This window comes from Drosophila teissieri, chromosome 3R (genome assembly GCF_016746235.2).
Source record: "Drosophila teissieri strain GT53w chromosome 3R, Prin_Dtei_1.1, whole genome shotgun sequence".
Lineage (NCBI taxonomy): Eukaryota > Metazoa > Arthropoda > Insecta > Diptera > Drosophilidae > Drosophila > Drosophila teissieri.
In genome coordinates, this window is record NC_053032.1 from 24891026 (window position 1) to 24916070 (window position 25045).

Below are 25045 nucleotides of genomic sequence, written 5' to 3' on the forward strand. Positions count from 1 at the left end.
TAAAAGTTATGTTTTAAACTGAAGAAGCATTGATGTAGAATATATAGGCCACATACGCCTTGACATACTATTCATATCTTATTTAAAGTTTTGTTTAACCAACATACTGAAACTTTTTAAAGCAAACATACAAACACGAATAAACTGCTTGATGTGCGTTAAGTCCCCACTTATACATATATATATTTAGTGGACCTCAGTTTTGGGTCACTGATTAAGGAAAGCATTCGCCATGGAGGAAATCAAGAAGTTCGACAAGGTTGCCTTTCTGGAAGGCTACCTGCTGAAGCACAAGGAACTGGGCAAGCGCCAGCGCGAGTACAAGAAGATCCTGTCCAGTAAGCTCAAGACCCGCAAGGAGACCATCATCGAGGCCAGCTATGAGACGGCCATCGACCAGCTGGGGGAGGAGAAGAACGATCTGCGGGCCCAGATCTGGGTGGCCAGTGGCACAACACACAAAAAACAGAACAATCGCTGGCTAGAGCTGATACGCTGCCATGTCGAGTGCCAGGAGAACCTGTCGCAGGACATAAACTCGCTGAAGACGTCTATTTCCAACATGGAGAAGGAGATAAGTCGCATGTCCAAGCAAATATATAACCTGAATCGCTTAACCATTCCGGATCAGCAACATCAGGCCTATGTGATGAGGGCCCGGAAACGGATGACCATTCTGGAGAACTCCCTGGAGGTGGGAGTGCGTCAGGAGTGCGGTTTCACGGCAGCCAATGCGGATCTGCGGGAGCAGCTCATCCGCATCCTGAACCACCGAACCTTCTTTAATGATTCATACACCAAAATGGTGCAGAAGCTGAACAGCGAGAAAAAGTATCTCATCGATCTGATCGAGTACGCACTGAATACCTTTGATGGCTGCATTGAGGTGTACGAGAAGATAGATCTGTTGACCAAACGGGAGGCCAAGGAGCGCGATATGAGGCGTGTGGAGATGCAGGGTATTATGCGCAAGGTGGCCGCCGATGGTGACAACACCGCATTCCTCAATTGCAAATCCAAGCCCCGCGAATTGGCCGACTTGCAGCCCAAGGAGTACAAGCGAAGGGACGAATTCCGACGGGTGCACAACAAGAAGATCAATCTCTACAACTCGGTGCTGCAGAAGATCCTCCAGTATACAGACTCCAACAACATGGACGAGGTGATCGATAAGTTTCAGCAGCAGGAGAGTCTCTATTACTCGTTCTTCAACTATGCCAACGAAATGAGCTACCACATAACCATGCTGAATAACTCGGTGAATCGCCTGTTTGAGGATATTGTGAACCTGAAGAAGGATAACACCAACACGCTGCAGGACCAACTGGACCAGATCTCCAGCCTGGAGAACAAGGTGCGCACCAAACAGGAATCCAACATGGAGCTGCACAAGGCACGGGAGAACAACGATGCCCGGCTGGAGAATCTACTGCAGGGCGTGGAGACAGTTTGCGATATGTGTTCCATCGATGCCAGTCCGCTGACCAAGCTTCTGGGTGACCACGCCCATGTCAATCTGGTCAATGTCAATCGATTCCTAAAGCTGCTCGAGACCAGGGTCCAGGAGCTGACGGCCAGTGTGTATGTGATGGAGCGCCAAGAGGAGGGTCGCTTCGACTATGTGGTCAAGCAGATCGAGAAGATCTGCGAGCTGCCCACCGATCTCAATGACATTGTGCTCACCCAGCAGTGTCCCGAGTGTGCCGAGGGCGAAGCCTTCAACATGGATGAGGGCGGCGATGGTGTGCTCGTCCACACGGTCACCGAGGCCAAGAAGAAGCTGTACGAGAAGGTCACGCAGCCGGAGATGCAGTACCGCCTGCACAGCATCAGCCAGTGTCGTCTGCCGCGATCCCGCCTCCTGGCCGCCAAGCGCAACATGTAGTCCTGGAATACATGCTGCAAATCGCATGTCCTTTTTTTTCGGTTTCAAATATGCATATGTGCAACATTTTGCGGTTGGATATCTATACTTTGAATCGTGTGAACCTCGTGTTTCGGTTACAATTACAATAAATTCCCAAGTTAACCTTCAGCATACAACTAAAATCGGTTTTTTTCAATTCATGCTATTATCTTTATAATTAACAACTAAACATATTAGCTACAGATTCAATGGTGCTAGTTTTTTGGTATGTGGAATGCGTTAAATACTTTCGAGCGTTGGTGATGGTACAAGCTAGTAGATTCTACGGATTAGTTCCCTCTAGGAACTGGTCTCCTTCTTCTCATCGCCCAAGCCCAATCCGCTGATCAGGCCGCCAAGGAAGCTATCGACGATGGGATTGCCACTGCCAGCAGCGGCGCCAGGAGCAGCACCAGGAGCGGGTAATGCCGGGGAAACTGGAGCAGCGTTGGCGGTTCCACAATCGTACATGCGATTCAGCTTCTGGATATCGAAGTCAGAGAAACCATTCCGCTGGCCCATTTTCTCGGCGCTGTTGGCTTGCTGCGGATGCAGAAATAAGAAGAGTTAAATTGGATCCCAGAGTCTTCGGTACCCTTCTACTCACCATGGCGAGAATGGTGGGCTGTCCGTTGATGGAGAAGGCGTTCTTGGAATAATGCATCACGCTGCCATAGTCGTAGGGCACCCCAAAGGCCTCCGTGCGAGCGGCCTTTTCGAAGTTGTTCATCGCCGACGACTGGACATTGTTGTACTGGATGGCCACATAGCCGTCGCGCTCCATGCGGTTCTGTTCGTGGAGGAAGCCAAGGGCGTGCATCAGCTCGTGCATGGCGGTTCCTGGACGGCTGAGACAGCCGGGCGACTGCAGGTTCACCTCCTGCTTGCCGCCCACTCGACCGACGGAGGACCAGCAGCCGGAGTTGTCGCCGCGAATGGAGATGTAATCCCTCTCCGAGCTGCGCTTCACAAACCGAATGCACGTCCGCCGATGGTACTCAGCAATGGCATTCTCGATTGTGGCCATATCCCTGGCATTGAAGCTGCCTCGGATTTCATAGGGCACCACACCGTTTGGCCAACGGGAGGACTGAGTGGGCAGGCCGTTCTTCATGATCAGATCCGTTTGCGGCACCAGCATGTCACCCTCCAGGTAGCTGCCCAGCTCCTCAGGATTCATCTCATCTGCATCGGCACTGAAGTTGCCCACACGATTCGCCGTTAACTGCTCATCCGGTTTGCCAAAGAGCGCCGTTCCCAATGGTGTCAGATCGATGATGTCCTTGCCGACAGTGGGTGGTGCCTCCTCGACTCCATTTCCAGGCAGCTCGATGACCTCCGTGTCATCAACATCATCGTAGGATACATAGGGCAGCGCTTGGCAGGCTGATAGAGCCAAAGCTAGGACTAGAAAGACTTTGTGGTTCATTGTTATTCTTAAAAACCGCTTTTGTTTGAGTGATTGGATTGCCTCTTGAGTGAATGGCTGGAATGGAACTGTGCCGAGTTGTGGCCTGGTCGGGATTTATATATTTTCCAGCATAATCTCGTTGCCAACGCTTTATCAAACTTCGCCGGTGGCGGTGGCTTTCATATGCATAAACATGTTTTCCACGAGGAAACCTTCAACGGAGCTGCAATCGTCATCGCTGGCTTCTTGGTTTGTCACACGCTTTATGGCCTGGTAAATATTTGGCCAGCACTCTCGTTAAGCGGTTATACATATGGGACTGTGTCTGCTTCGCTATTGCCATAAAGTGTATCAGTAGTTTGTTTGCATATCCAAAGTTTAACGACTTTATACGTAATTTTTCGCCCCCACAGCGATAACCGATAAGCACTATCGCGGCGACCTCTTCTCTTTATGGATTTATACCGCCTGCTGGGTAAAGATATTCCGGAATAATTTGCCGGCTATTTGGAGTGGAAAGACACGCGAAACACTTGTATAATTTGAATCTAGGAAACTTTGTTCTACGCTAAATAAATCTAACCCAATGACATTGAAAAAGTTCAAGTTTTGGTTGCCGAAAAAACTTTGGCGTACGTGCTTATTGAAGGAAGCAAACTCTTTTTTGGTTACAACTTTAGTTCCTTGCACAGGCTAAGCTAACTTTAATTATAATTATATGGTGTAAAAGTTACAGAATGATTGAGAGAACGTGGCTAGAACCACTCGGGGCTGGCCGTACAATTATGATTCAAATGAGACTTTTGCGTTTTCTTAAATACTTAATGTTATTCACATGGCGGCGACTTCGATTGATAGTGGGAAAAACAGAGCTGAAAAATCCCAAGACTTTGCTCATTAGCCAGACGACAATATACAAGCATAAACATCTGTATTTGCTCTGGCCACGAATTAAGTTCAAGTGCATGGCATATGTTTGTCTGGCTAACAATCGAAGCTAACATTAATGATTGACATAAGTTAGTATAAATGTTTTCTAGGTATCGAAGCTCATTTCCACTACCATGTTGGAGTCGGAATTGGCGAATTCCTCCTCCTCGTCGAACTTTAGCTTCATCCCATTAAACTTGTCCGAGTTTAACACCCGGCGACTGTTGGCCGTGATATTCTTGGCCACATCTCGCAAGGCGGCACTGCAAATCTCATCAATAGTGGCCGAGTCGTCCATAAGGTCTTCGATGCAACTCTTTAGGATGGTAGACGTCACAATGCAGTCTCTGTTCAGGGCCAAGCTCTTGTGGAAAGCTTCGATGGCAGGGTCTAGATTTCCTAGTAGAGCATGTATAAATCCTATGGAGGTGTATGTAGTAGGACTCTGCGGCTTCAAAAGAAGTGCCTGAAAACCAATCGTTGAATTTCAAGGATAAAATATTTATAGTATATAGATATACTCACATATTGAAAGTTGTATAGAGCTTCCTCGTACTTATGCACCTTGCGCAGCGAATGACCTAGGTTTATAAAAAGCGGTTCCCAGCGGGATGAGATCTCCTCGTTGTTTGTCTTTGCCCGCTGCTTCACAATATCCACGGTGCACTGGAAGATTGTGGCGGCACCGTCAAAGAACTCATACTCGTACTTTATCACACCCAGCTCATGCAGTACATATACATCCAGCGGAGCTATATTCATAGCCTGTAGGAAAAACTTCTCAGCTAGCTCAAGGTTTTTGGTTAGGCCGCACTCTACGCCAATGTAAAGCAATGGCAGATGACAACCTCGCATCAGTTGTGTGGCCTTAAAGTAGGCCGCCATTGCTTGCTCGTGCTCGTTCTCATTGGCAAAGCTATGACCATAAGCTAGCCAAGCGGGGCCATAAAGTCGGTCCAAAGCAGTGGCCTTGGAGAGATAACGCCGGGCAGGATCACTTTTGCCAATCATGTCGTAGTAGCAGCCCACCGCGTACCAAGAAATCGCCTTGTCGGGATAACGATCCACCAACTTGTGGGCCACGTAAAATAGCCGATTAAAGTCACCATTTTCCACCAGGCAGGCAATCTGAATGGTCAGTGCATTGTTATGGAAGGGATCCACCTTAAGGAGTCTGCAAGATAAACCAAACCAAAAACATTTTGATTCAATATAAGTCTTTTACTCTTTTTTTTATTTCTACTTACTCATTAAGTATTTTCAGGCACTGTTTGTAGTCGCAATCGTAGAAACACTTCTCCGCCTCAGCGGCCATTATGTCCGTACTGCGCTGTACTCGATCAAGACATTCTGCGTAAGGAATTAATGTGTCCGTGTCGTGATCCCGCGATCGCCTTCTACTGGAGGAGTCGAACATAGACCGATGAGAGGCATCAATAAGGGACGAGGCCTTGGAGAGACTAGTTTGTAGAGAGAATGTGGGAGCCTTCAGATCTTCCAGGACTCTAAAATGAAAAGCCATTTTAAAATGTACAAAATACAAGGCAAATCGGTAGAACTGACTTCTGAGCGGGCGACATGAACTGGCTGGGTGTAAGCGGCACCTTGACGGCGCTCACCTTGGGCATTTGTGTGTCTGACGACCCAGTCTGCTGCACTCGAGCTGTAAATTCCTTGATAAACTGCAGTATATCAGGATTAACAATGGGAGATATCTCCTCAGCATTGCGTGCGGAAATCAACTCGTAGTACTTCTTTAGGCGAGATTCATAAAGTTTCAGTATAAACTTGGCATCAGTTTCGCTGGATTGTTGTGCCAGTGGCAAATGGTGCATTAGCTCAAACTCTGCAATGAATATACTGAGTATACATATTCAGTAAGAAGTTGTGTGCTCACCTTCCCAAGCCATTAGCATTTCGTGTTGCACCAACGCCTCCAGAGCCTCGAAGCAGTATATGGATTTGTGAAGGGCCTGAACATAGAAATCCATTGCCATGCCGCGATTGTCCAGTGCTTCGTAAACCTTGCCCTTCATCAGGTAAATGGATGATAGCAGTTCATTTCTGTGATTCTCCTCGCCTCCAAAGACACTGTTGCTTTCCAGATAGCAGCCACTGCCTGCATCCACGGGCTGGTTGATCAGCGATGTGGTCATCACTTCCACCTCCACATTCTGAATTACATTGGCCGCCTCCGTGAACTCCTTGGCCGCATACAGACTTTCCAGGAGCAGGTTAAAACACGGCAGTGAGTTCTTCTCCAGCTTGTGGTGCTGTATTGTGTGGGCAGCACGATGGTATTCCCCCAGTAGGTACATGCACTGCGCCTGGTAGTAGATATCCCTGGGCTCCTGGCCACCAAGCACGGCCACCTTCTCTGCCCAGAAAAGCGCTGTGGAGTAGCGACGCTAAAAATGGAATACAATTTTCACTGAGGCTCCGCTAGCCGGCATTTGGTTTTCGGTCTTACCATGTCTATGAACTGTTTGACCAGCTGCCGGTACAAGGCCAGGTCGATGTGATCATTGGATGTGTCTGTACTTGTGTTTTCTGCGTCCCCCGGCATTTTTTTAGGCAAAATTTTATTTTTGTTAGGAATTTGATAAAAGTTCTCCGCCGCTGGTATTAACTTATTTGAGCATGTCTGGCAACGCTGTGCAACACAGCTGTGTAGTTGCCATTCACTGGAAACAGTTGTTTACGCCACTGAAAGAAATTAGTTTGCAGTTAAAACTATACAAATAAGCTAAAATTAATAATCTTAATAAAAATATTATTTTAAACCCCAACTTGGATTTTTAATATAAATAATGCAAATATAAATTAAATAAGTTACTTAAATTGTTTAGCCATTTTTGTCAACTATATTAGCTGCTTTTTTTCAATCGTAAGAACACGAGCGCTGTCAAACAAATGAGAGCTTTTCGGTTCAAGAGAGCGGTTGCATGCGGTTGGTTCGACAGAGCCTGGCGAAAAAGGTTATTTAAGCAGCGTTGCAGGCCGTGGCCTGCCCATAATATCAAAAAATCCCGACAAAAATTCCAAAAGAAATGATATCACGGGATGATATTTAGTTTGTTCTATTAATTTGTATTGCCGCGGCCGAGTCCGCTGAAATTTAAGGCTCAATTTTTTAATTCGAATTAAAGCGGTGCCATTCAACAGTCGCAACAATTTTCAACAATCAAAATAGTTTAATAGTAAAAAAAATGCATCCGTGAGTGAGGAGTTTTGGCGAAACAGCAGCGGAAGGAGACGAAAAACGGCGAAGGGCGTGCAAGGCAGAAGTAACGGTTCCTGGCGGCGTGTGTGCGAGTGTGTGTAAAAATGTGCTTGCCGGACGACAAAAGAAACGGGATGCGATTGCGGGTGCGGAATTAAAATTAAATTCACACGAATTTATGTGCTAGCCGCGTGTTTTTGCGAATCCTTGGTATGTATTAGTGTATCAGTGTTAGCCGGCACTACAAAGTGTTGACCGAAAATCGGTGCTGTGTAAATTAGTTGGTAACAAAAACTAAAGGAAAACAGGGCAGCGGCTCATTTTTCGTTCTCTCTCATTCTCACCGTGCGTATTTTACAACTTTACAACCACATACTACTAGTATGTGCCGTTGGTCCTGTTTTTCTTTTTTTCTGTTGCTCACGTCATCTCTCCAAAACTACATACAACAATCAATCGCCGCCTTAGCCACTCAGAGAAAAAGAATCTCGAAATGCGGGGTTTTGATTTGCGAATAAAATGTAAGGTGTGCATAGTATACTTATAGATTGTTTGGATTGTCCACTTTCAATACAAAAAAATATAAATAATGAAATTCGTGGGAGTATAGCAACTTTTGTTTCTGTGTACACACTTATTCTTACTACCCATTATTCTACGCACAGAGCGCGAGAGTGAGATGGAGAGTGTAGAGAGAGGGCGAGACAGGGCTTGGCCCCATCTCCATTTTACAACTCCAACTTCGCTGCCACTGCCACTGCTCATTTCATGCTGATTTATGGCTCTAATAATAGGTTCGTTCAACACACAGCTTCCGAAAGGATTACCACCCAAAAGGATAATGCATAGTTTGTGTTATTGGCGGCCATAAAAGGGGACTTTTAAAGTAAACGACCCTGGATTACAGTTAATTACAGTTAGCCGGGGCCAGCAGGCGATGGAGTGCGATAGAGAGAGACGGAGAGAGAAAGGGAGGGATACGCCTTGATCGATTTACGGCATTTAACGCTCAAGTGCGTACGCGTGTGTTTTCTTTAAACTCCAGTGACTTGGAAACTACAAAGAAGTGTACTCTTATTATTAATTCATGCTTATGATATTTTCAGGCCTTTGGAAATTTGCATCGTTGACGAGGCGGAATGAATCGATGACAATTTGCTGCTGATACGGCCACATCTGCCAGCTGTCTTGGTTCGCCTTCGCCCCCTCTCGCTCGCTCACTCGCATTATCCTGTGGAGCCCCAATAAACAACAACAAAAAGCAGACTTCTTGCCCGAGGCTCGGCATCCAATTCAAACTCCAACCAGATCCAACTCGAACTTGAACTCAAACCGCAGCGAACTCCAACCGGAAAGCCTGCGCAGGAGTGAAAGAGAAAGAGAGAGCGGGAGAGAGAGAGAGAGACGGTGCGCGACCAGGCTCTCCGCCGGCAGTAGGAGTAGGAAAGGGAAAGGACGAGAGGCGGAAGTGGTGACATCTGTTTTGCCGCTTTGTCAGTTTGCGGATGCTGCTCCTGCCGAACACGAACGAACGCGAACGAGCACGAACGAACAGGCAGCGCAACGTGAACAAGTGTGGAAATTGGAATTTTTATTCAAAACAATGCCCCTGCTGCAACAGGTATGTAAATAATAATAAAACCCATTCGCACTCCAGAGCGGTAATTGAAACGCTCACGTACGAATAAAGTCGGATAGAGAGACAGCGCGAGAGAGAGAGGGAGAGAGAGAGAGAGAACGGGCGTGCGAGTGAGAGAGCGCTACATCAGCTGGCTTCTTCAGCTCACCTTCCCAATTGGGATTCGTGAGTGGCTGGCCCGGGATGATCCTAATAAGATTAGTGCCCAACTTAACGCCTACACTTCTGAGAGTTCTTTGCACCCCACCACCCACTGAAACACCCCCCATCCGTCCACGTCTGTTGCACATTATGAGTAGTTAAATTCGATTAAACTTGCGGCGTTTTGTGCGCCAGACACTGCTGCGCCTCCTTTTCGTCCTTTTTGCCGCCGGGTGGGCGTTTAATTGTACTCTTTGTTGCGCAAAATAGTTGCGTGATTTAATTTCGCTCGCCTTTATATGTTTTTTAATTCACTTAAATGAGATGATTCGATTAGGACACTCGGCGGTACAGAAAAAGCGCAGAGAGCAAATGGAAGCTCCGTAAAAGCGGAAAAATACAGAGCTTAAGTTGTTGGACACGCTTTACAAGTGCTATTATTTGTATTTCAAGATTTGTATGTCTTAAAATATTCGTAATATACCAAATGATAATCATAAAATTCCAATAGGACTACTAACATGGCAGCTATTAGCCTCTTATCGCTCGTAATATTACTTGTCCCTTCATGGGTTTTTCTTGATCCTCTGGAAAATTAATTATCTGCCTGACAAGCCGCTTCATATCAATACACATCAAAATTATGTCAGATGCGGCAATTGCCCTTCACCCCCAAATGTGAATTACATATAATGATTACGATATCCTTTATGCTGATACGCACATGCTAACCATGATAACCATGCACCCCTCCGACCTCAGACTTGATTTAAGCGATCCTAAAGCGACTGTCAATATGTGTGACAGGTTTTTTAAGACGCTTCCCCTCGGCGGAGCACTTGGTCCCATTGTTGGCTACGCCGCCCGTTTGTATCCTTGCCACGTCTTCCGCCTTTTGCAAAAAGTTGCTCATTGTCGACTGTGACAGGAGACCCGGACTCGTCTATTGCTCATCATTCAGGCATTTGACGACAGACGACGCACAGGGGTTGAGGAAAAGCCGCCTTGACTACGTCAATGGATTGGGGATGGCTTTCAAGGAGGCGGAGATGGGAACGGCGGACCTGGAGGAGTAGGAGGAGGAGGAGGGTGCTGTGCTGCATCCATGGCCCGAGTTGGCTGACAATGGAGCTGCGCATTTGTTACAATGTTTACACAAATATTTAAGGATAATCCGACGATTTCAAAGGGGTTATTATGCAATTTTTCTTCTCATTTTATTGTGGCTGCCAGCAGCGGCAGCAAAATGGTAGAAAAAAGATCAAAATAGACCCAACTGAATAACTAAATGCAAAATGTCAATTTCGTCGTGTAAGCAGAGTCTATCCCCCTTGCCGTATTGCTGTACATTCATATTTATTTGCTGGTAATGTCTAAAATGCGTCTACTTCATGCCAACGTGGCGTATACTTAATGTCCTTCTCCTTCCCTCGTATTATTTATATATTTTTTGCATTCATTTCGCATCCATTGCGCCATTGCCTGCTGTTTAAAATGCCTATAAATAATGGTGGGGGCCACAGCGGAAAATTTGTCGGTCATAAGAAATGTTGTACATTTTATTTGCCATTTTAAGCCGTAGGATGTGTGATGTCCTGCTCTGCATACGTCCATATCCTGCTGTGACATCGTTTCGTACAGCATTTTCCTTTATTGTCCTTGGACCCAGCGTCTTGGTTCACTCTCCAAGTGCAGTTCAGTGCAGGTCAGTCCATCAATGGCTCCGGGGAACTGTTAAAAGGATCTTTTGGCCTAAGACATCAGCAGTTTCTGTGTAGCAAGAAGTCTGGCGTAAGAACTTGCCAACATTACTGTATTGTGCATAAATCATATACAATGACCAGTGGAAAATTTAAGCACCATAAAGTAATGTTTAATGGTAAACTTTTAAGGAACTTTACTATTAAATTATAGGGGAAATGGTTTAAGCAAACTAACCAACCTGTTGAGTGCACACGCCCATGAATATTTCACTTAATAGTATAATTAAGTGTATACTTGGCCACTTTCCCTAAACGACTGCCTGCAATTGCCAGTTATTAGCCGTCTCAAATTTGATTGCCAGCGGCCAAATCATTGGCATTATTCAAAACCCAAATTCGAGTGAATTCGAGTGGTGAAGAGTGGGCGGCAATCATTTCGAGCAAATCATTGTGCTGGGCGGTGGCGGCATTAACAGTTGGTTATGTACACTTAAGTATATGCCGCAGGCCAGCTCGGGATGTCCAGGCCGCCATTTCCATTTCCACTCCCACACCACCACCCCCCTCGCACTCCGGCTACTGCTTCTGGTTCTGATCCTTGGCAGACGACTATTGGAATGTCTCGACATTTCGCGCAAATGCCAAAAGTACAAGGCGGCCAAGGCGTCCTCCAACAATGCGGTGGCAGCAGCCCCAGGGCACATCATTAAAATGTCGATACCAAGCAAATCACACGCCCGCCGCCAGCGAGAAGGATAACAACCAAGAAAATATCAACCATGGTGCGTTTGTTGCACTGCCGCGTTTTGTGGATTGTGCATTGGGTGGCAGTGCTTGGTATTAGGGCGTAGCCCATTGCAATATGAGCCTCTGGCATTTAACAAAAATGAGAAAAGAATACAACAAACAAAAAAAAAATGAAAAGGAAAACAAAAAAGGAAGAGTGCGGAAAATGGCAGAAAAAATGGAAAACTGAAAACAGAATACGAGTGCAAAATTCAATTGAATTTACTCCGCCAGACGTTGCACACACTACTGGGCTCAACTAGCATTTAATGCATTGGCAGTGGTGCGGCATGCGTGGTTGTAAAGCGGCACCGCCGACACCACCCGCCGCCCATCGTCCACCGCCACCAGTACCAGCACCACCCCCTCCCTTTGTGACCCCCTGAACTCCGGCTGGTGCACACCATTATTGTGGTTGAGCGGATGACGAAAGGTGGCCTGGCCGAGAGGGTATCAGGCCTTTTCGGCCAATGGAATGGGCCCGAGGATGCGGAATGAGGGGCCAGGGGGAGGGGGAGGGGGATGCAGGGTTGGCGGTGGCGGTGGCATACACACAATGCTGTTGCGTTATCATTAAAAGCGAACAAAAATGCGGCAAAAGAAAATAGAAGCAAACAGCAATGAGCAACAGCAACATCCAGTCGGAGCACCAACAACACCACCACCAACAACAACAAATACAAAAACAACAATAAAAGGCAAACCACAAAAGGGCAGCAGCCAGTTGGAGTCGCCTCTTGTTTTCTATATCCTCGCAAAGGCTCGCAGCAACTCTGTTGTGGAGCGTTTTGTGAAACGCCCGTGATGGAGCAGTTTTGTCCTTGCGAACTGCAGGCTGCAACCTCTGTTGTCAGAACTTGTCACGAAATAAGGGGACTATAAATTACCGCTCTCAATTGCAGTGACTAATTTATCTGATTTAGCCCACAGGACTAGTATTAAATTATTAAATATTATTAAAGTCAGAGCAATTTACATTCGATGCGATGAGTTTGCATAAATTACTTTTTTCTATACTTTGTATAAAGTCCAGTCAAGGACTGGCTGTATTATGACTAGGAATTTGTTGAATTAGTTTACTAATCAGCATAGGTCATGCCAGCAAACTGTTTTTTATAAAGACGTAGCATATTTATGAGGGCAGTCTACATTTAAAATATGGAATAATTTATATTCAATTTCTTTTTAGTTGTAATTTTTGCATTTCGTAATGCTAAGCATCAGTCAGTCGAGATCATTTTGGGGCTGAAATTGAAACTGTGTTGTGTTTCTGTTTTTAAATAGGCCCGGAAAAGTTGTGCCTTTTCGCCTCGTGGGCTGCCTAAAAAATGTGCAGCATGCACCCCCCGCTGGTGGCAGCTTCTGCTGCTTGCACCACCTTCATTTGGCAGGAGAAGCTGGAGAAGCTCTAGCACCACCACCAGCAGAAACAGATCCACAGATCCAGCGGCAGTAGCAGTGGCAGATAATACAGTGCGGAAAAAGCGCGTGTTTTATTTCCACTTAGCACTCACACAAACGTGCATGTATTGAATGCCTGTTGACGGCTGCTTGGCCCATTCCCGTTCCCATTCCGCCTCCTTTTGAAGCCACCGCCTGGCCGCCTATCCGCCTGTCCGCCTGGCCACCACCCACTGGCGCCCCAGAGAAACAATAACAACGGCAACAATGCTCCGAGAATCGGAAATGTTGCCGTTGAAACTGAAATGTCGCTACGCTTCTCTCGTTTGTTCGCCAAACGGAGGAGGAGGGCTGGCTACGCCCATGTAAAGGCTGGTGCTGTCAGTGACTTGCCTGAATTACGATATTGTTATTATTAAATGGATGGGCTGCATGCGAAAGGAAACTGCAACTGCGACTGACTTCGCTGAAAAGAGGATGAGGTGGAGGCTGAGGTGGAGGCTGAGGTGGTGGTGGTGCTGAAGGCGATGGAGAAGGGAGGTACTGCAGCCTGCAGCCTGAAGCCAGCGAAGACGTCTGCATGCGCTTTGATAGTTGAGTTCTGATCCAGAAAGGCATTTAATGTCTTGTTTTCATATTGCACAAAACAGAGGACACAAAAACAAGCAGGCGAGCACACCCATGGAAGGCATGCAGTTATGTAAATATGATGGCGACACATCGCGTAGTCAAAGCTGATGAAATGGCACTCGACGACATGCTCTCAAAACTCAATTTAATTTGCCCAGCCATTGGCATTTAATGAAATGCACAGCACAACACAGCACAGCACAGTTCAGCCCAGCTCAGCTCAGTACAACACAACACAACACAGCACAGTACAAGGCAGCATCTGCAGGACGAAGTGTGAGGAGTGGGAGTTAAAGGCGAAGGATGAGGGTGAGGATGAAGAGGAGGATTGGGGTTCAGGATGCTGGATATGTAGGCGCAGCAATTACGTGCCACTATATCGGAAAGCAACGCCAGGCTCTGCTTGCTGTCCTGCAGGCATTTGCATCTTATCGAATCCTTGTGCCACCCACCGACTCCAGCCGGCCTGCGGACAAAGTTCGAAGTCAAAGAGCTCGAGACTCCGGTGAATGCTTTTTAATTTACAAACATTAAACGCTTTCGCTGTACGCCGCCACTGCATTCTTGGGCAATCCACTTTGTTGAACTTTTACAACACGTACACACATATACAAATGAGACTTATAAACATTAGCACAGGTTAATGCTGCTCAATACCCGATTTTTCTATATCCCCAGGGGTTTTAATTGAAAGTAGGTTGAAAATATTACTTTAAAGTTCCATTTTGCGTTAGAATTAAACCTAGCGACACTGGTATTGGCTTCGCAATGACCTCGTAATTTGCCAATTGTTTTTTGGGGGAAATAAAAAGTGTCGTAAATTGAGTTGCATTTACTTGATTTCCCCCTTGGCAGTCGGGCAATCGTTTTTCTTGCACCCAAACCAGCAGCTTATAGATCAGAGCTCCATAAATTGTGCATCCCGAATCCTTTCAGGGGATTTAAGCACTCGCCACGTAATATGCAAACACTCTATTACCGCTGGCAAATTCAAATGCATTCGGCCATAACTCTTATCCTTTATGGACTTGCCAACGTCGCTGTTCCCGCCGCTCGCTGCTCACTGCCCGCCTTGCGATTCCGTTTTCGCCCACAAGTTGGCAACATGTAATCGGCCATAAAAAATTACAACTGTGCATTAACCTCTGGCTGCGGTCACTGGAAGCGGGAAACGGGGCGGTGGGCAAAGGGAAATCGAAACGAAACGAATCGAATGAAGTGGCCCTTGTGAGAAGGATGCAGGATACAAAGGGGGCACGGGGCAAGGAGCAGGAAGGGCAATGGCGTCGACAAGGACAACGTCGTTATTGAACGCTTATCACTACATGCCATCAAATTTTAATGCCGAAAACCCCTTTGGGGCCGGAGCACCAGAAGCATTGGAAAAGGATGGAAAACAGGAGCAGGACATCTAATAAGTGTTGTAAGCGATGCAAACATAATAATTTGTATGACTTCTGAAAGCAGAAACTTGTAATTTTACAGCGGCTCTGGCCCCGGAAACGCTTTCCAACCCACTTCCAACCCCCCCACTCTGTACGTCGACCAGCATGACCACATCATGTGTGTGAGTGTATCCGCTAAAATGCAGGCCAGGCCCAGGACGAAATCCCAGCCAGACCCAAAAGCAGCCGAGGCAAATCGCTTGCCAAAAAAAAAGGAAATGCAAGAAAAGCCCAAGAAAATGGCCAACGGGGGTAGCAGAGGAGGCAGAAGTGGGGGAACACAAAAGCCAAGTCCAATGGACATAGGATAAATAACTACTGAGTTATGGGTGGAACGGCTCCTTGGCCCCTTGGCCGCTTGGCTGACATTTTCGGATCGGACGCAGAGAGATGCCGAATATCTCCATGTAGCCATCAGCTGGCGGAGAGTGTGGATGGGGATGTGGATATGGAGAGAAGGAAGCACGGACACAGCAACGCCATTGAATCAAATTTTGCAAATCCTCGACGGCAAAAGACAAGTCTTAGGAGGAGGAGGAGAAGGAGCTGAAAATGAAGCTGGCACTACGATATAGGGGAGGTCCTGCAACCGGGGGGCGAGATCCTTGGAGGTGGGGCGTACGGAATAGAGCAGTCAATAGGCCAGGGTGCAATCTATGCGTGAACGGGTGGTTAAGATTTTTTGTCGTATTCAATTTCGTTGTTTATGGGATTTTCCCCGGGACGAGCGAGTAGAGTAGTTGGTCGGGTATTGTCGCTGGACTGAGCTGTTTCTATTGTAAAGTGGGAAATTGAAGTTTCGTGTGCAGCTAGGTGGGAATTTCACTTTTACACAAAATCTTTTCAAGTAGTAAACGTCTATATTTCATTGATGCATAATACTTTTACATTTTTAAAAGCAAGTCAATCGATTTGAATGCATATTCCTAAACCTTATATTTTAATACCAGTTTTTTACTGTCTGGTCATTGAAAAGGGCATCTTCGCTTTCTTTTAAGGGCGGCGGCCTTAGGATTCTCGTTAGTCTCTTTGACGCCTTTTCTATTTCCGCCAGCGAAAGCTTTTAGCGTCTTACTGGTATTTCGGACGACGGATCTGGGGAGGATGTGGTTGCGGATGCGAATACGGATGTGGTTGCGGATGCGGATACGGACGAGGACGCGGCCTCGGCATTACAAAATAGCTTGAAGACTATTTGTAATTTGCATTCATTGACGCCATTTTTTTTATCGCCTGCCACAAGTTGTAACTGTGGGCGTGCAACGGGCGTGACGTATGTAGGCTAGAAACAAAGTCTGAAATCTCTCTCTCTCCCTCCCCCCACAAAAACACACACATATGGGCCACAATGCCGCCTCTCAACGGAGCCGAGTTGTCCGGCACATCCCCGCATCCTCCTCCATTCATCGTGGATAGGAGGATGTGTGATTGCCGTGCGTGCGTGGGTTCGGATGTTCGTGCCATTTCCGACTTTGCACGTACCTTCATCAAGTTGTCATTCAATTTTTAAATCCATAGCAAGTTTTGTACTTAACATAGTTGTGACATCTTGACAAAGACTAAGGAAGCCGTCGACTGTCGCTCCGTTACCGGCATTCAAAACTTGCCAGCGGATGAAAGTTCTTTTCGTTCCCCCGCCACTTGTGTCTTGTGTCGGTCCTTTATGTTGCGGTATAGATCTTTAACTTGTGCCCCTTACTGTTTACTGGTTTCATTTTGGCCAGGAAAAGCGCATCATTTCCACTCGCTGAACATATGAGCAAATGAGTTTTCGCAAGTTAATTTAAGTTCTTATGGAATTCTTTGTCTGCCATAGATCACCTGATAACATTGTGGCGCTGCTGATCGGTGTAAATTACATGCCTTACCTTCTTTACTTTAAATAATGCAGATCCATGCTTACCTCCTAAAGTTGCCACATTCATTTCACTAACCTACTAACTGCCACAGGCCAACAAGGACTCGTCCGAATCCTTTTTAGGTGACTAGAACAACTCTTTCGCACCCACTCAACAGCTGACCGTCAACCATTGACCGTCGTCCTCCGACAGAGACTTGTTGCCTTGGCTTTGGCACATTTTGCTTTATCCACATCTCGTCTCCCAGTCCTCGTCATCCATGCCACATAGACACACTTCCTTTTCCCGTTTCCGATTGCTGTCATTCGTCTCGATTCGTTGGCTTTCATTCCGTTTCGTGGGCTGCATTAATCCGGCGTAATGAGTTGTACGCCATTTTGCGCTAAATTGTTTGGTGAGTGCCTGATAACAATATTTGCACTAATTTGGCATTTTTAAGTGTGCTCCACTGACACTTGATGCGCTTTTAATTGCGCCCAGGCGCTCGAGAGTGCTTCAGAGGAGAGCGAGGAAGATTCGGAGGAAAGTGCGACACAAGGGTCGGCTGCTGTGGGTGCTGTGTGGGTGCTGCAAACTGCTGAAAAGTGGGTGGTGGCAAAACTGTGAGGGCGCGAGAGGGAGAGGGAGTGGCATTGTCTCCTTGTGGCTGGCCTCGTGCGGTTGCCACATTGTTGTTGCCCTCCTCTCGCCCTTGCCGTGGCGGCGTGTGGCAAGAAATGTGAAAGATAAACGATTCATTAGTTGCTGCTGCCATTGGGTGGGTGGCACACCAACAACTCCTTCCATCCGCATGACACACCTAAAAAAAAAAAGAAGAAGTAGACAGAAAGACAATAAAAGTTTCAGCAACTGTCGTCCGTTTTTATTGCGATTGCATTTCAAATCTCTTGCTTGATGTCATCGTTTCTACAAGCACCTCTATCGTTTCATTTCCAGTACGACACCCCTGATTGCTCCGGTTCTGGTGGCAACATGCGAGCCCTGAGCGGAGGCTCCACCACGGAGCTGCTGCAGAAGCACTCGATAAGCTCCTACCTGGACCACCACCAGCAGCAGCAACAGCAACATCAGCTGCAACTGCAGCACCACCAACAGCAGCAGCAACTGCATCACAATCTGCTGGACAGATGCAGCGACGATGGATTGATATCCTTCATAAACGGTGAGCTTTACGACTAGAAGAATATATAAATAAAGTCCTTGTAGAGAATCATTAAGATCTAAAAGACATACAGTCAAATTCGTGTAATTACTGAAAAAACGGTAGATTATTCTTTTACTTTGCTGTCAAAACTGTTGGACGCAGGAATGTCGGAACACAATAGAAAATATTTCAATAGTTTTTTACTTTTAGAAGTCGGCACACATAATTCGTAGACACTGTCATTAATTGTTATTAACTTAATTTAATCATACACCCCTTTTTTCCATTCGGACTGCACCACCGTCGTTTGCAGCCAAAAAAATTTGCATTTACATTTCCATTTCAAATTGTCACAACTGTGCCCGCAAGAAGCGCAAATTAAATTTTACAGTACCAATCGAAATTTTAAATAATATAGGCCCCCCCCCAAATTGTTACCGTCCAATAAGCAAGCGCAGACGCAGTAGCAGTCCGTTACAAAAGGCCAAAATCGAAGGCCACGATTCCATCAGGATCAGTACATCGTACATACAAAGCCATGTTGGGAGTCGAGAAGCCATATGTGGTTGAGCCAGCGATGGCAGTAACGCAGGACTCGTTTGAGTTTGGCAGCAACGGGGATGGTAGCCCGCCCAGCAGCGACAGTAGCCTCAGCAACACACACACAAGCAGCAGCAACGCCAACTCGAAGGACCTTGGCAGACTGACTACTGGCGACGGAGACCAGAACTTGGCCGAGGAGCACAGCAGTGCCAACAGCAATGACCAGGGCAGCACGGACAACACAAACAGCAACTGCAGTACGCTTAATTTATTAGCAGTTTTGTCGAATATTTGCAAAGTGCTTGAGGGGCAATAGTTTTGATTTATTGAGGGCTGGGCAAACTGTGCGATAATTGTTGACATTGTACTTACTTACCCCCCACCATCTTTTTACCATCCTTTCACTGCCTGCAGATCCAATCACACTGAACGATCTACTCGGCTTGTGCGGCGGCAGCACTGCCAATGGAGGAATGGTCGGCATTGGCCAGACCCCATCGACATCAGCGCCGATACTGGGAGCAGGAGGAGGAGGTGGAAGAGCAAATGGAGTTACAGGAGTGGGAGTTGGAGCTGGAGCTGGAGTTGGAGCTGGAGGTGCATTACCTGGGTCCGGAGTTGGATTGAGCCAGAGTGGCGGAGGAGGAGGTGGAGGAGGAGTTTTGGGACAAACCAATGCCTCGGGCAACCCATCGGCGGCTAACCCATCCGCCAGCTTCGGTGGCAACGGCAGCAGCAGCGACGTCAATAATCTGCTGCTCGCCAGTGCCGCTGCCGCTGCCGCCGCGGCTGCCGGTGATGGCGTTCAACTGTCCGCCAATGCGGCGGCCTACGCTCCGCTGACGCCCAGCTCCACTCAGTCGTCGGCCTCGCCGGGCACCAAGTCCAGTTTTGACTACTTCCAGGTAAGGAGAGGTGTCGCCTTTGCGAAGTCCGCCCGCCCGGTTGATGCTGTGGCCCACGGGCTGTGACCTTTAACTTCTCTCTAACTGCACTCAAATTGCACCGAATTCTCCTAACTTTTTGCTTGTACTCTGTATCTATCCCCCGAAAAGCCCAACCTGTATTTCTCGCACGGTGGCCGTAACCGTCTTTTGATTTTCTAACTTTCCCCTCTGTCTATGTCTCTGTGTGTTCATGGGTGGGTCGAGAAACAAGTAATTTATTCAAATTAAGAGCCACATGTGGCAAGTTTAGGTCGTAGTTATACAAGTTACAAAAATAATGTTATTTAATGCAAAATACTAGACATCTCTTATAGTAATGTGTTATCAAATTACATTGCTTTTACTATTTAAATGGTAAATCAAAATGGTAAACTCTGCATTTGTAAATATTTGTGAAGATAATCGACCCACTCTGTGTTTGTCAAATGAGAACAACCTTGCAAGGACTTGAGCATGCGAAATACCTTTACTATAAACAACAATAAGATCGTAAAATAAAGAGTCCTTCATGGGTATACCAACTTCGTTTTAGCGAAGTTATCTGTTGTCGTTACCGTTTCCTTTCCTCATTTTAATTTATTCGTTTGTTTCCATTCTTTCTTTCTTTTTGGGTGAATTGGCGAACTTAGTTTGAAAATGTTGCACAAAGTAACCCACTTAAGGCTTTCCAAAGAACAAACATCAGCTTCGATTGCTCTGCACCCTTATCGCCAAGTACGCCTACATCTATTTACAATCGCTCCTTTCACAGTTCACCTTTAGTCAGGTAATAACCGAAATATGATTATGTGGCACTCTCTCCATTACTTGTACACTGTAATTAATCGTCTTCCACTTGCAGCGACAGCAGCAACTCGTCCAGCGGCATTGGCCTATCCATGGACTCCATCAACATGCTCTACCACAACCAGCAACAACAGCAGCCGCAGCAGCAAGGTTACTCCAGCCTGGGCAACTCCATGGGCAGCGGATTGGGACTTAGTTTGGCCAACGCTTCCACACGCTCCAACTCGCCAGAGAGTCAGAACAGCAGCCAGTCAACCACTGAACCCAACCTACTGGACATGATTGTAAGTGATTCAAATGTATCAAGGTGGAAATATTACTAGTGGGAATATTATTTAGCCTATGAAGATTATTATGTTCTTAAATTATTTATTTATTTATTACCCAAATTAATGAAGCCAGCATAGATTTTTCTTTCATTTTAAAAATAATATTCGAAGGCGTAGGTTTTTAATACAATTTATATTTGTAGATTTTTCTTTCTTCAAAATTGCAGTTAACAATAGGTATAATGGCTAAAGTTTTACATGTGGTAAGACCAATTTCGTAGCCATATAATCATATAGGACATCCTCTAAACCATTCTATAAGACGAACTATTTTTTAGCAAATGAGTAATATGTTGCTTACCTACTATCTTTTAGAATTTGCTGTCTGTAAATAGCAACAAAGTGCAGCATCAACAACACCATCATCAACAACAGCAGCAACAACAACAACAGAATCAGCAGCAAATGCAGCTACAGCAACAACATCAGCTGCAGCAGCAGTACGTCAACCTAAACAGGAACTACGAGCAGATAGCTGCCAATTTAGGTAGCCAACAGAATGGCTATGAGCACAACGGCGTGGGTGTCGGATCTTCCAGAGGTGACTGCCTTAGCCAGTACAATGTGGAAAGCATCGGCAGTGTGGACATGGAGCTGGCCAAACTGCAGAATTTGCAACGCATCAACACGCTAAAGCTGCTGCAGGCCCAAACGCAACAAATGCCGCTGATCAATCAGCTCCTGCAGAGCTATGCCGGCAGCACCATAACCAGCGTCGCTGGAAGCAATCTGAGCAGCCTGATGAGCTCAGCATCGTCACAAGTGACAGATATGTCGGGCTACGTTGGCAGCATAGGAACCATCAACGATAGCCACCTGGATCGCGTGGCCAAGTTCCATAGGACTTCGGCTGCCTTGTGCGATGCCACATGCACATGGAGTGGTCAGCTGCCGCCGCGTTCGCATCGTATGCTCAACTATTCTCCCAAGGTTTTCCTCGGCGGGATACCCTGGGATATTAGTGAGCAGTCGCTCATCCAGATCTTCAAACCGTTTGGATCTATTAAGTAAGATTATATACACACTGCTAAACCTACTAGTCAGTAACTAAAAATCCGTAATTCCGCAGAGTGGAGTGGCCCGGCAAGGAGCAGCAGGCGGCTCAGCCCAAGGGCTATGTTTACATCATATTTGAGTCGGACAAGCAGGTTAAGGCGTTGCTTTCGGCCTGCGTGGTTCAGGTGGATGACTCTCACAGTGGTAACAACTACTTTTTCAAAATCTCTTCGCGGCGTATTAAGTCCAAGGATGTAAGTGCACACCAAAGTACCAAGGGAGCCACATTTAATACTTCTCCTTTTCAAGGTTGAGGTCATTCCGTGGATTATCGCTGACTCCAATTTTGTGCGATCCAGCTCCCAGAAACTTGACCCAACGAAGACCGTGTTTGTGGGCGCCCTGCATGGTAAACTGACTGCTGAGGGCTTGGGAAATATCATGGACGATCTTTTCGACGGCGTGCTGTATGCTGGTATTGATACGGACAAGTACAAGTACCCGATCGGATCGGGACGTGTGACTTTTAGCAACTTTCGCTCCTACATGAAAGCTGTCTCGGCCGCCTTTATCGAGATTAGGACCACGAAGTTTACTAAGAAGGTGCAGGTGGATCCCTACCTAGAGGATGCCTTGTGTTCCATATGCGGAGTGCAGCACGGTCCCTACTATTGTCGGGAATTATCGTGTTTCCGGTAAGTTTAATTAATTAATATTATAATACTTTATTTTCATATATTCAAATATATATTTACAGATACTTCTGCCGCAGCTGCTGGCAATGGCAACACAGCTGTGACATCGTCAAAAATCACAAGCCCTTGACACGCAACTCCAAGTCGCAGAGCCTGGTTGGCATCGGACCATCCGCGTCGACGGTTTCGTTATCCTCCTCTGGCCACAGAAGTAACAGTGACAACAAGATGGGGAATGGTCCGCAGTATCAGCACCAGCAGCAGAAGCACCATCAGCTGCAACAACAACAGTCGCAGCCCCACAATCTCAACCAGATGGGAAACTCAGGAGCTACCAATGCCGCTGCCACACCAACGTTAACTTTTCAGCAGCGGCAACTTATGAAGGAGCGGCAGCAGCAGCAGCAGCAGCATTAGGCGATCTAGACTGCTACGGCTTTTATCCGCACCGTTTTAACGGATGTTTCTGCAATCTAATGTGCGAGACTTTGGACTTTTAGGCAATGTAGAAATATGGCGGAGATAGTTTTCTTGCAGCCGATGGAGACCCGGGCTCATCATCGTCATTATCATTGTAAACACAGTTTTATTGATGTGTATATTAGATCGGTACGATACGAAGCTTACACTTTCGAGTTTCCTTTAAGGTAATTAGTGTTAGACGACTTCCCCAAACCGAACACCCTCGAATCGAAACAAAAGACCCCCATTCATAATATTTTTTGATAATCATGCTTACATATCAGCATTTGGAGCTGGCATTCGAATGCTAAACGAATGATACATGAAATGAGCAATTTCATTTACTCACACCCCTCATACAAATACTACTCAAGTTACTTTTTGGCTAAGAAAGCAGTTATTAATTCATAATTTGTAAATGTCTAATTTTAAGCGAACGAAACCGCGCGGCAAATGGCTATTGAACTTGAAGGTATCTCGACCAATTTTCCGCGCTGCGAGTTTAGAATCACGATTTTTGTTATGTTTTGCGCTATTACTGAGGAATTTTATGTAGTTTCTTTTTACATAGCCAAGCCCCCGACTCGAGTTAATATGATATTATATTATTTGGATTGTCCGTTAAGCGTTTATCAGGGAATTTCAATTTTTAAGAAAACATTTTAAAAATTGTAAATTCGTTTAACTCACCAGTCCCCCAATTTTTGTTACTCATTGAATTGTTACACACCTGAGTTATTATTATATATACTGTTTAGTTTTTTTTGTTTCGCATTAGCTTTAAGCGTAATCCTTGTGAACATTAACGCAATGCCTGATTGATTGTTGAACTTTGTTTTAAGCATTTATCATTCTTTGGCTTTTTTGGCTGTTCCAGTTTTAGAGCTAATCGGCAATAAGCATATAATTTATGTCTACATTATTTTTCATGTATTTTGAGAAAGGATCTCTCCAGCGCTTATCTAGAAAACTATAGAAAACACACAAAATGTATGTATACAAAAATATTACATATTGTACATTACAAGGCTTTATATAATTTAAATCTTTATAAGTTTGTAAACCTACACAGAATAGGAAAAAAATTACCTAAGTCTATACCTTAAACGCGAATTGATCACTAAATGATAAAGAACGCAAACACGTATTCACCAACAAAACAAATATACAAAACGCTATTGAATTCGCCTTGGTTTCATTTGGCATTTCTTAATCCAAGCTTCACCCAACTAAACACTAACCTGCGCTTCCCATGCTAATTGTTAATCTTAAGAATTAAACCAAGTTAAGATACTTAGTCGAATATCAAAAGTTAAATTCAAACGAATTTAAGCATAAAAACAATCAAATTACTTTACCAAGCAACTGAAATACTCCAAAAACCAAAAGCAACCAATGTAATCGAGTAGTTCAGACTTTACGAAACTAACGCGGCGGGTGTTAAGTGACATTTTAACGCATTACTACTCTCTAGGCATAAATTGTTTTTAGCATTATCTCAAAACATCACACACTCACACAGGCATTACGATGAACCTACAGGGATTTTATGGTAGTCTTCGAAAGAATCAAATATGAAACCAAGTAATTATAACAATAATTGAGGGACGAGTGTTAGCAGAGGGGTGCTAGACAGCTGCAGACTAGTTGAATTTGTTTAGTTATTGATGGTATAGATTTGCGGGAATAAGCAATTTTTAATTAACCAATACGAGAACTGTGGACGGATTGCGGGTCTAGGGTAAACATGGATGCCTCTTAGTGTAACGGTTTCTGTTGTAGCGCCTACCTAGCTTAGTTTTCTTTTGGCCAGGTCAGAGGATCCACGGGAAATTCTGGCCAGCGCCTGGCCGGTGTATAAGTAGCAATAAACCCACAGCCAAAAACCCACAAGTGCTGGACAAGTGCATTGTTACTAACCATTTACCATTTACCTAGCTATACTCACATACATATTGCCTTCGATTAGGAGAGAGGAGAGAGAGAGAGAGAGAGGAGAACCCAAGCAAATCACCCACTTAAATCGCTTTAATGCCAACCACAAATCAAAAAGCTTATTGACTACTTTT

The 25045-nt window shown here is 45.7% G+C and overlaps 4 protein-coding genes across 6 annotated transcripts; 2 read left to right on the top strand and 2 right to left on the bottom strand.

Annotated features, from left to right (window-relative positions):
• The first annotated feature begins 83 nt into the window (after window positions 1-83).
• Window positions 84-2049, top strand: LOC122620795. The gene has a single exon (XM_043798422.1). It carries the CDS (start codon window positions 233-235, stop codon window positions 1883-1885), a length of 1653 nt encoding a protein of 550 aa, XP_043654357.1. The 5' UTR covers window positions 84-232; the 3' UTR covers window positions 1886-2049.
• A 78-nt stretch (window positions 2050-2127) lies between these two features.
• LOC122621687 (hatching enzyme 1.2) lies at window positions 2128-3476 on the bottom strand. Its single transcript, XM_043799635.1, has 2 exons — window positions 2514-3476; window positions 2128-2449 (listed from the first exon to the last, which is right to left on the bottom strand). The coding sequence occupies exons 1-2, from the start codon at window positions 3333-3335 to the stop codon at window positions 2207-2209; spliced, it is 1065 nt and encodes a 354-aa protein (XP_043655570.1). The 5' UTR covers window positions 3336-3476; the 3' UTR covers window positions 2128-2206.
• A 462-nt stretch (window positions 3477-3938) lies between these two features.
• On the bottom strand, window positions 3939-6916 carry LOC122619112 (cell division cycle protein 16 homolog). Its single transcript, XM_043795831.1, has 6 exons — window positions 6718-6916; window positions 6145-6655; window positions 5811-6093; window positions 5495-5752; window positions 4773-5421; window positions 3939-4713 (listed from the first exon to the last, which is right to left on the bottom strand). The coding sequence occupies exons 1-6, from the start codon at window positions 6811-6813 to the stop codon at window positions 4354-4356; spliced, it is 2157 nt and encodes a 718-aa protein (XP_043651766.1). The 5' UTR covers window positions 6814-6916; the 3' UTR covers window positions 3939-4353.
• A 341-nt stretch (window positions 6917-7257) lies between these two features.
• On the top strand, window positions 7258-24159 carry LOC122619111 (cytoplasmic polyadenylation element-binding protein 1). 3 transcript variants are annotated; one of them, XM_043795828.1, is made up of 10 exons: window positions 7258-7680; window positions 8577-9091; window positions 18011-18236; window positions 19176-19666; window positions 20338-20474; window positions 20550-20778; window positions 21139-21830; window positions 21893-22073; window positions 22129-22514; window positions 22577-24159. In XM_043795828.1, exons 2-10 carry the CDS (start codon window positions 9074-9076, stop codon window positions 22929-22931), a joined length of 2715 nt encoding a protein of 904 aa, XP_043651763.1. In that variant the 5' UTR covers window positions 7258-7680; window positions 8577-9073; the 3' UTR covers window positions 22932-24159. The 3 variants fall into 3 exon arrangements, with proteins under 3 accessions (XP_043651763.1, XP_043651762.1, XP_043651764.1); XM_043795827.1 differs by lacking the exons at window positions 7258-7680; window positions 8577-9091; window positions 18011-18236 and adding an exon at window positions 18397-19018; XM_043795829.1 differs by lacking the exons at window positions 7258-7680; window positions 8577-9091; window positions 18011-18236; ... (1 more) ...; window positions 20338-20474; window positions 20550-20778 and adding an exon at window positions 20886-21026.
• Window positions 24160-25045: the final 886 nt, after the last annotated feature.

What these genes read in the sequence shown, in the direction of transcription:
- LOC122620795 (XM_043798422.1), top strand. Translation starts at nt 233, where the DNA reads ATGGAGGAAATCAAGAAGTTCGACAAGGTTGCCTTTCTGGAAGGCTAC.
- LOC122621687 (XM_043799635.1), bottom strand. Translation starts at nt 3,335, where the DNA reads ATGAACCACAAAGTCTTTCTAGTCCTAGCTTTGGCTCTATCAGCCTGC. An exon ending in AGCCCACCATTCTCGCCATG is followed by an intron (nt 2,450 to 2,513) that starts GTGAGTAGAAGG and finishes CTGCATCCGCAG; the next exon opens with CAAGCCAACAGCGCCGAGAA.
- LOC122619112 (XM_043795831.1), bottom strand. Translation starts at nt 6,813, where the DNA reads ATGCCGGGGGACGCAGAAAACACAAGTACAGACACATCCAATGATCAC. An exon ending in TCAAACAGTTCATAGACATG is followed by an intron (nt 6,656 to 6,717) that starts GTAAGACCGAAA and finishes TTCCATTTTTAG; the next exon opens with CGTCGCTACTCCACAGCGCT. An exon ending in TTCATGTCGCCCGCTCAGAA is followed by an intron (nt 5,753 to 5,810) that starts GTCAGTTCTACC and finishes TTTTCATTTTAG; the next exon opens with AGTCCTGGAAGATCTGAAGG.
- LOC122619111 (XM_043795827.1), top strand. Translation starts at nt 18,757, where the DNA reads ATGTTGGGAGTCGAGAAGCCATATGTGGTTGAGCCAGCGATGGCAGTA. An exon ending in CACAGTTCACCTTTAGTCAG is followed by an intron (nt 20,475 to 20,549) that starts GTAATAACCGAA and finishes TTCCACTTGCAG; the next exon opens with CGACAGCAGCAACTCGTCCA. An exon ending in AAACCGTTTGGATCTATTAA is followed by an intron (nt 21,831 to 21,892) that starts GTAAGATTATAT and finishes GTAATTCCGCAG; the next exon opens with AGTGGAGTGGCCCGGCAAGG.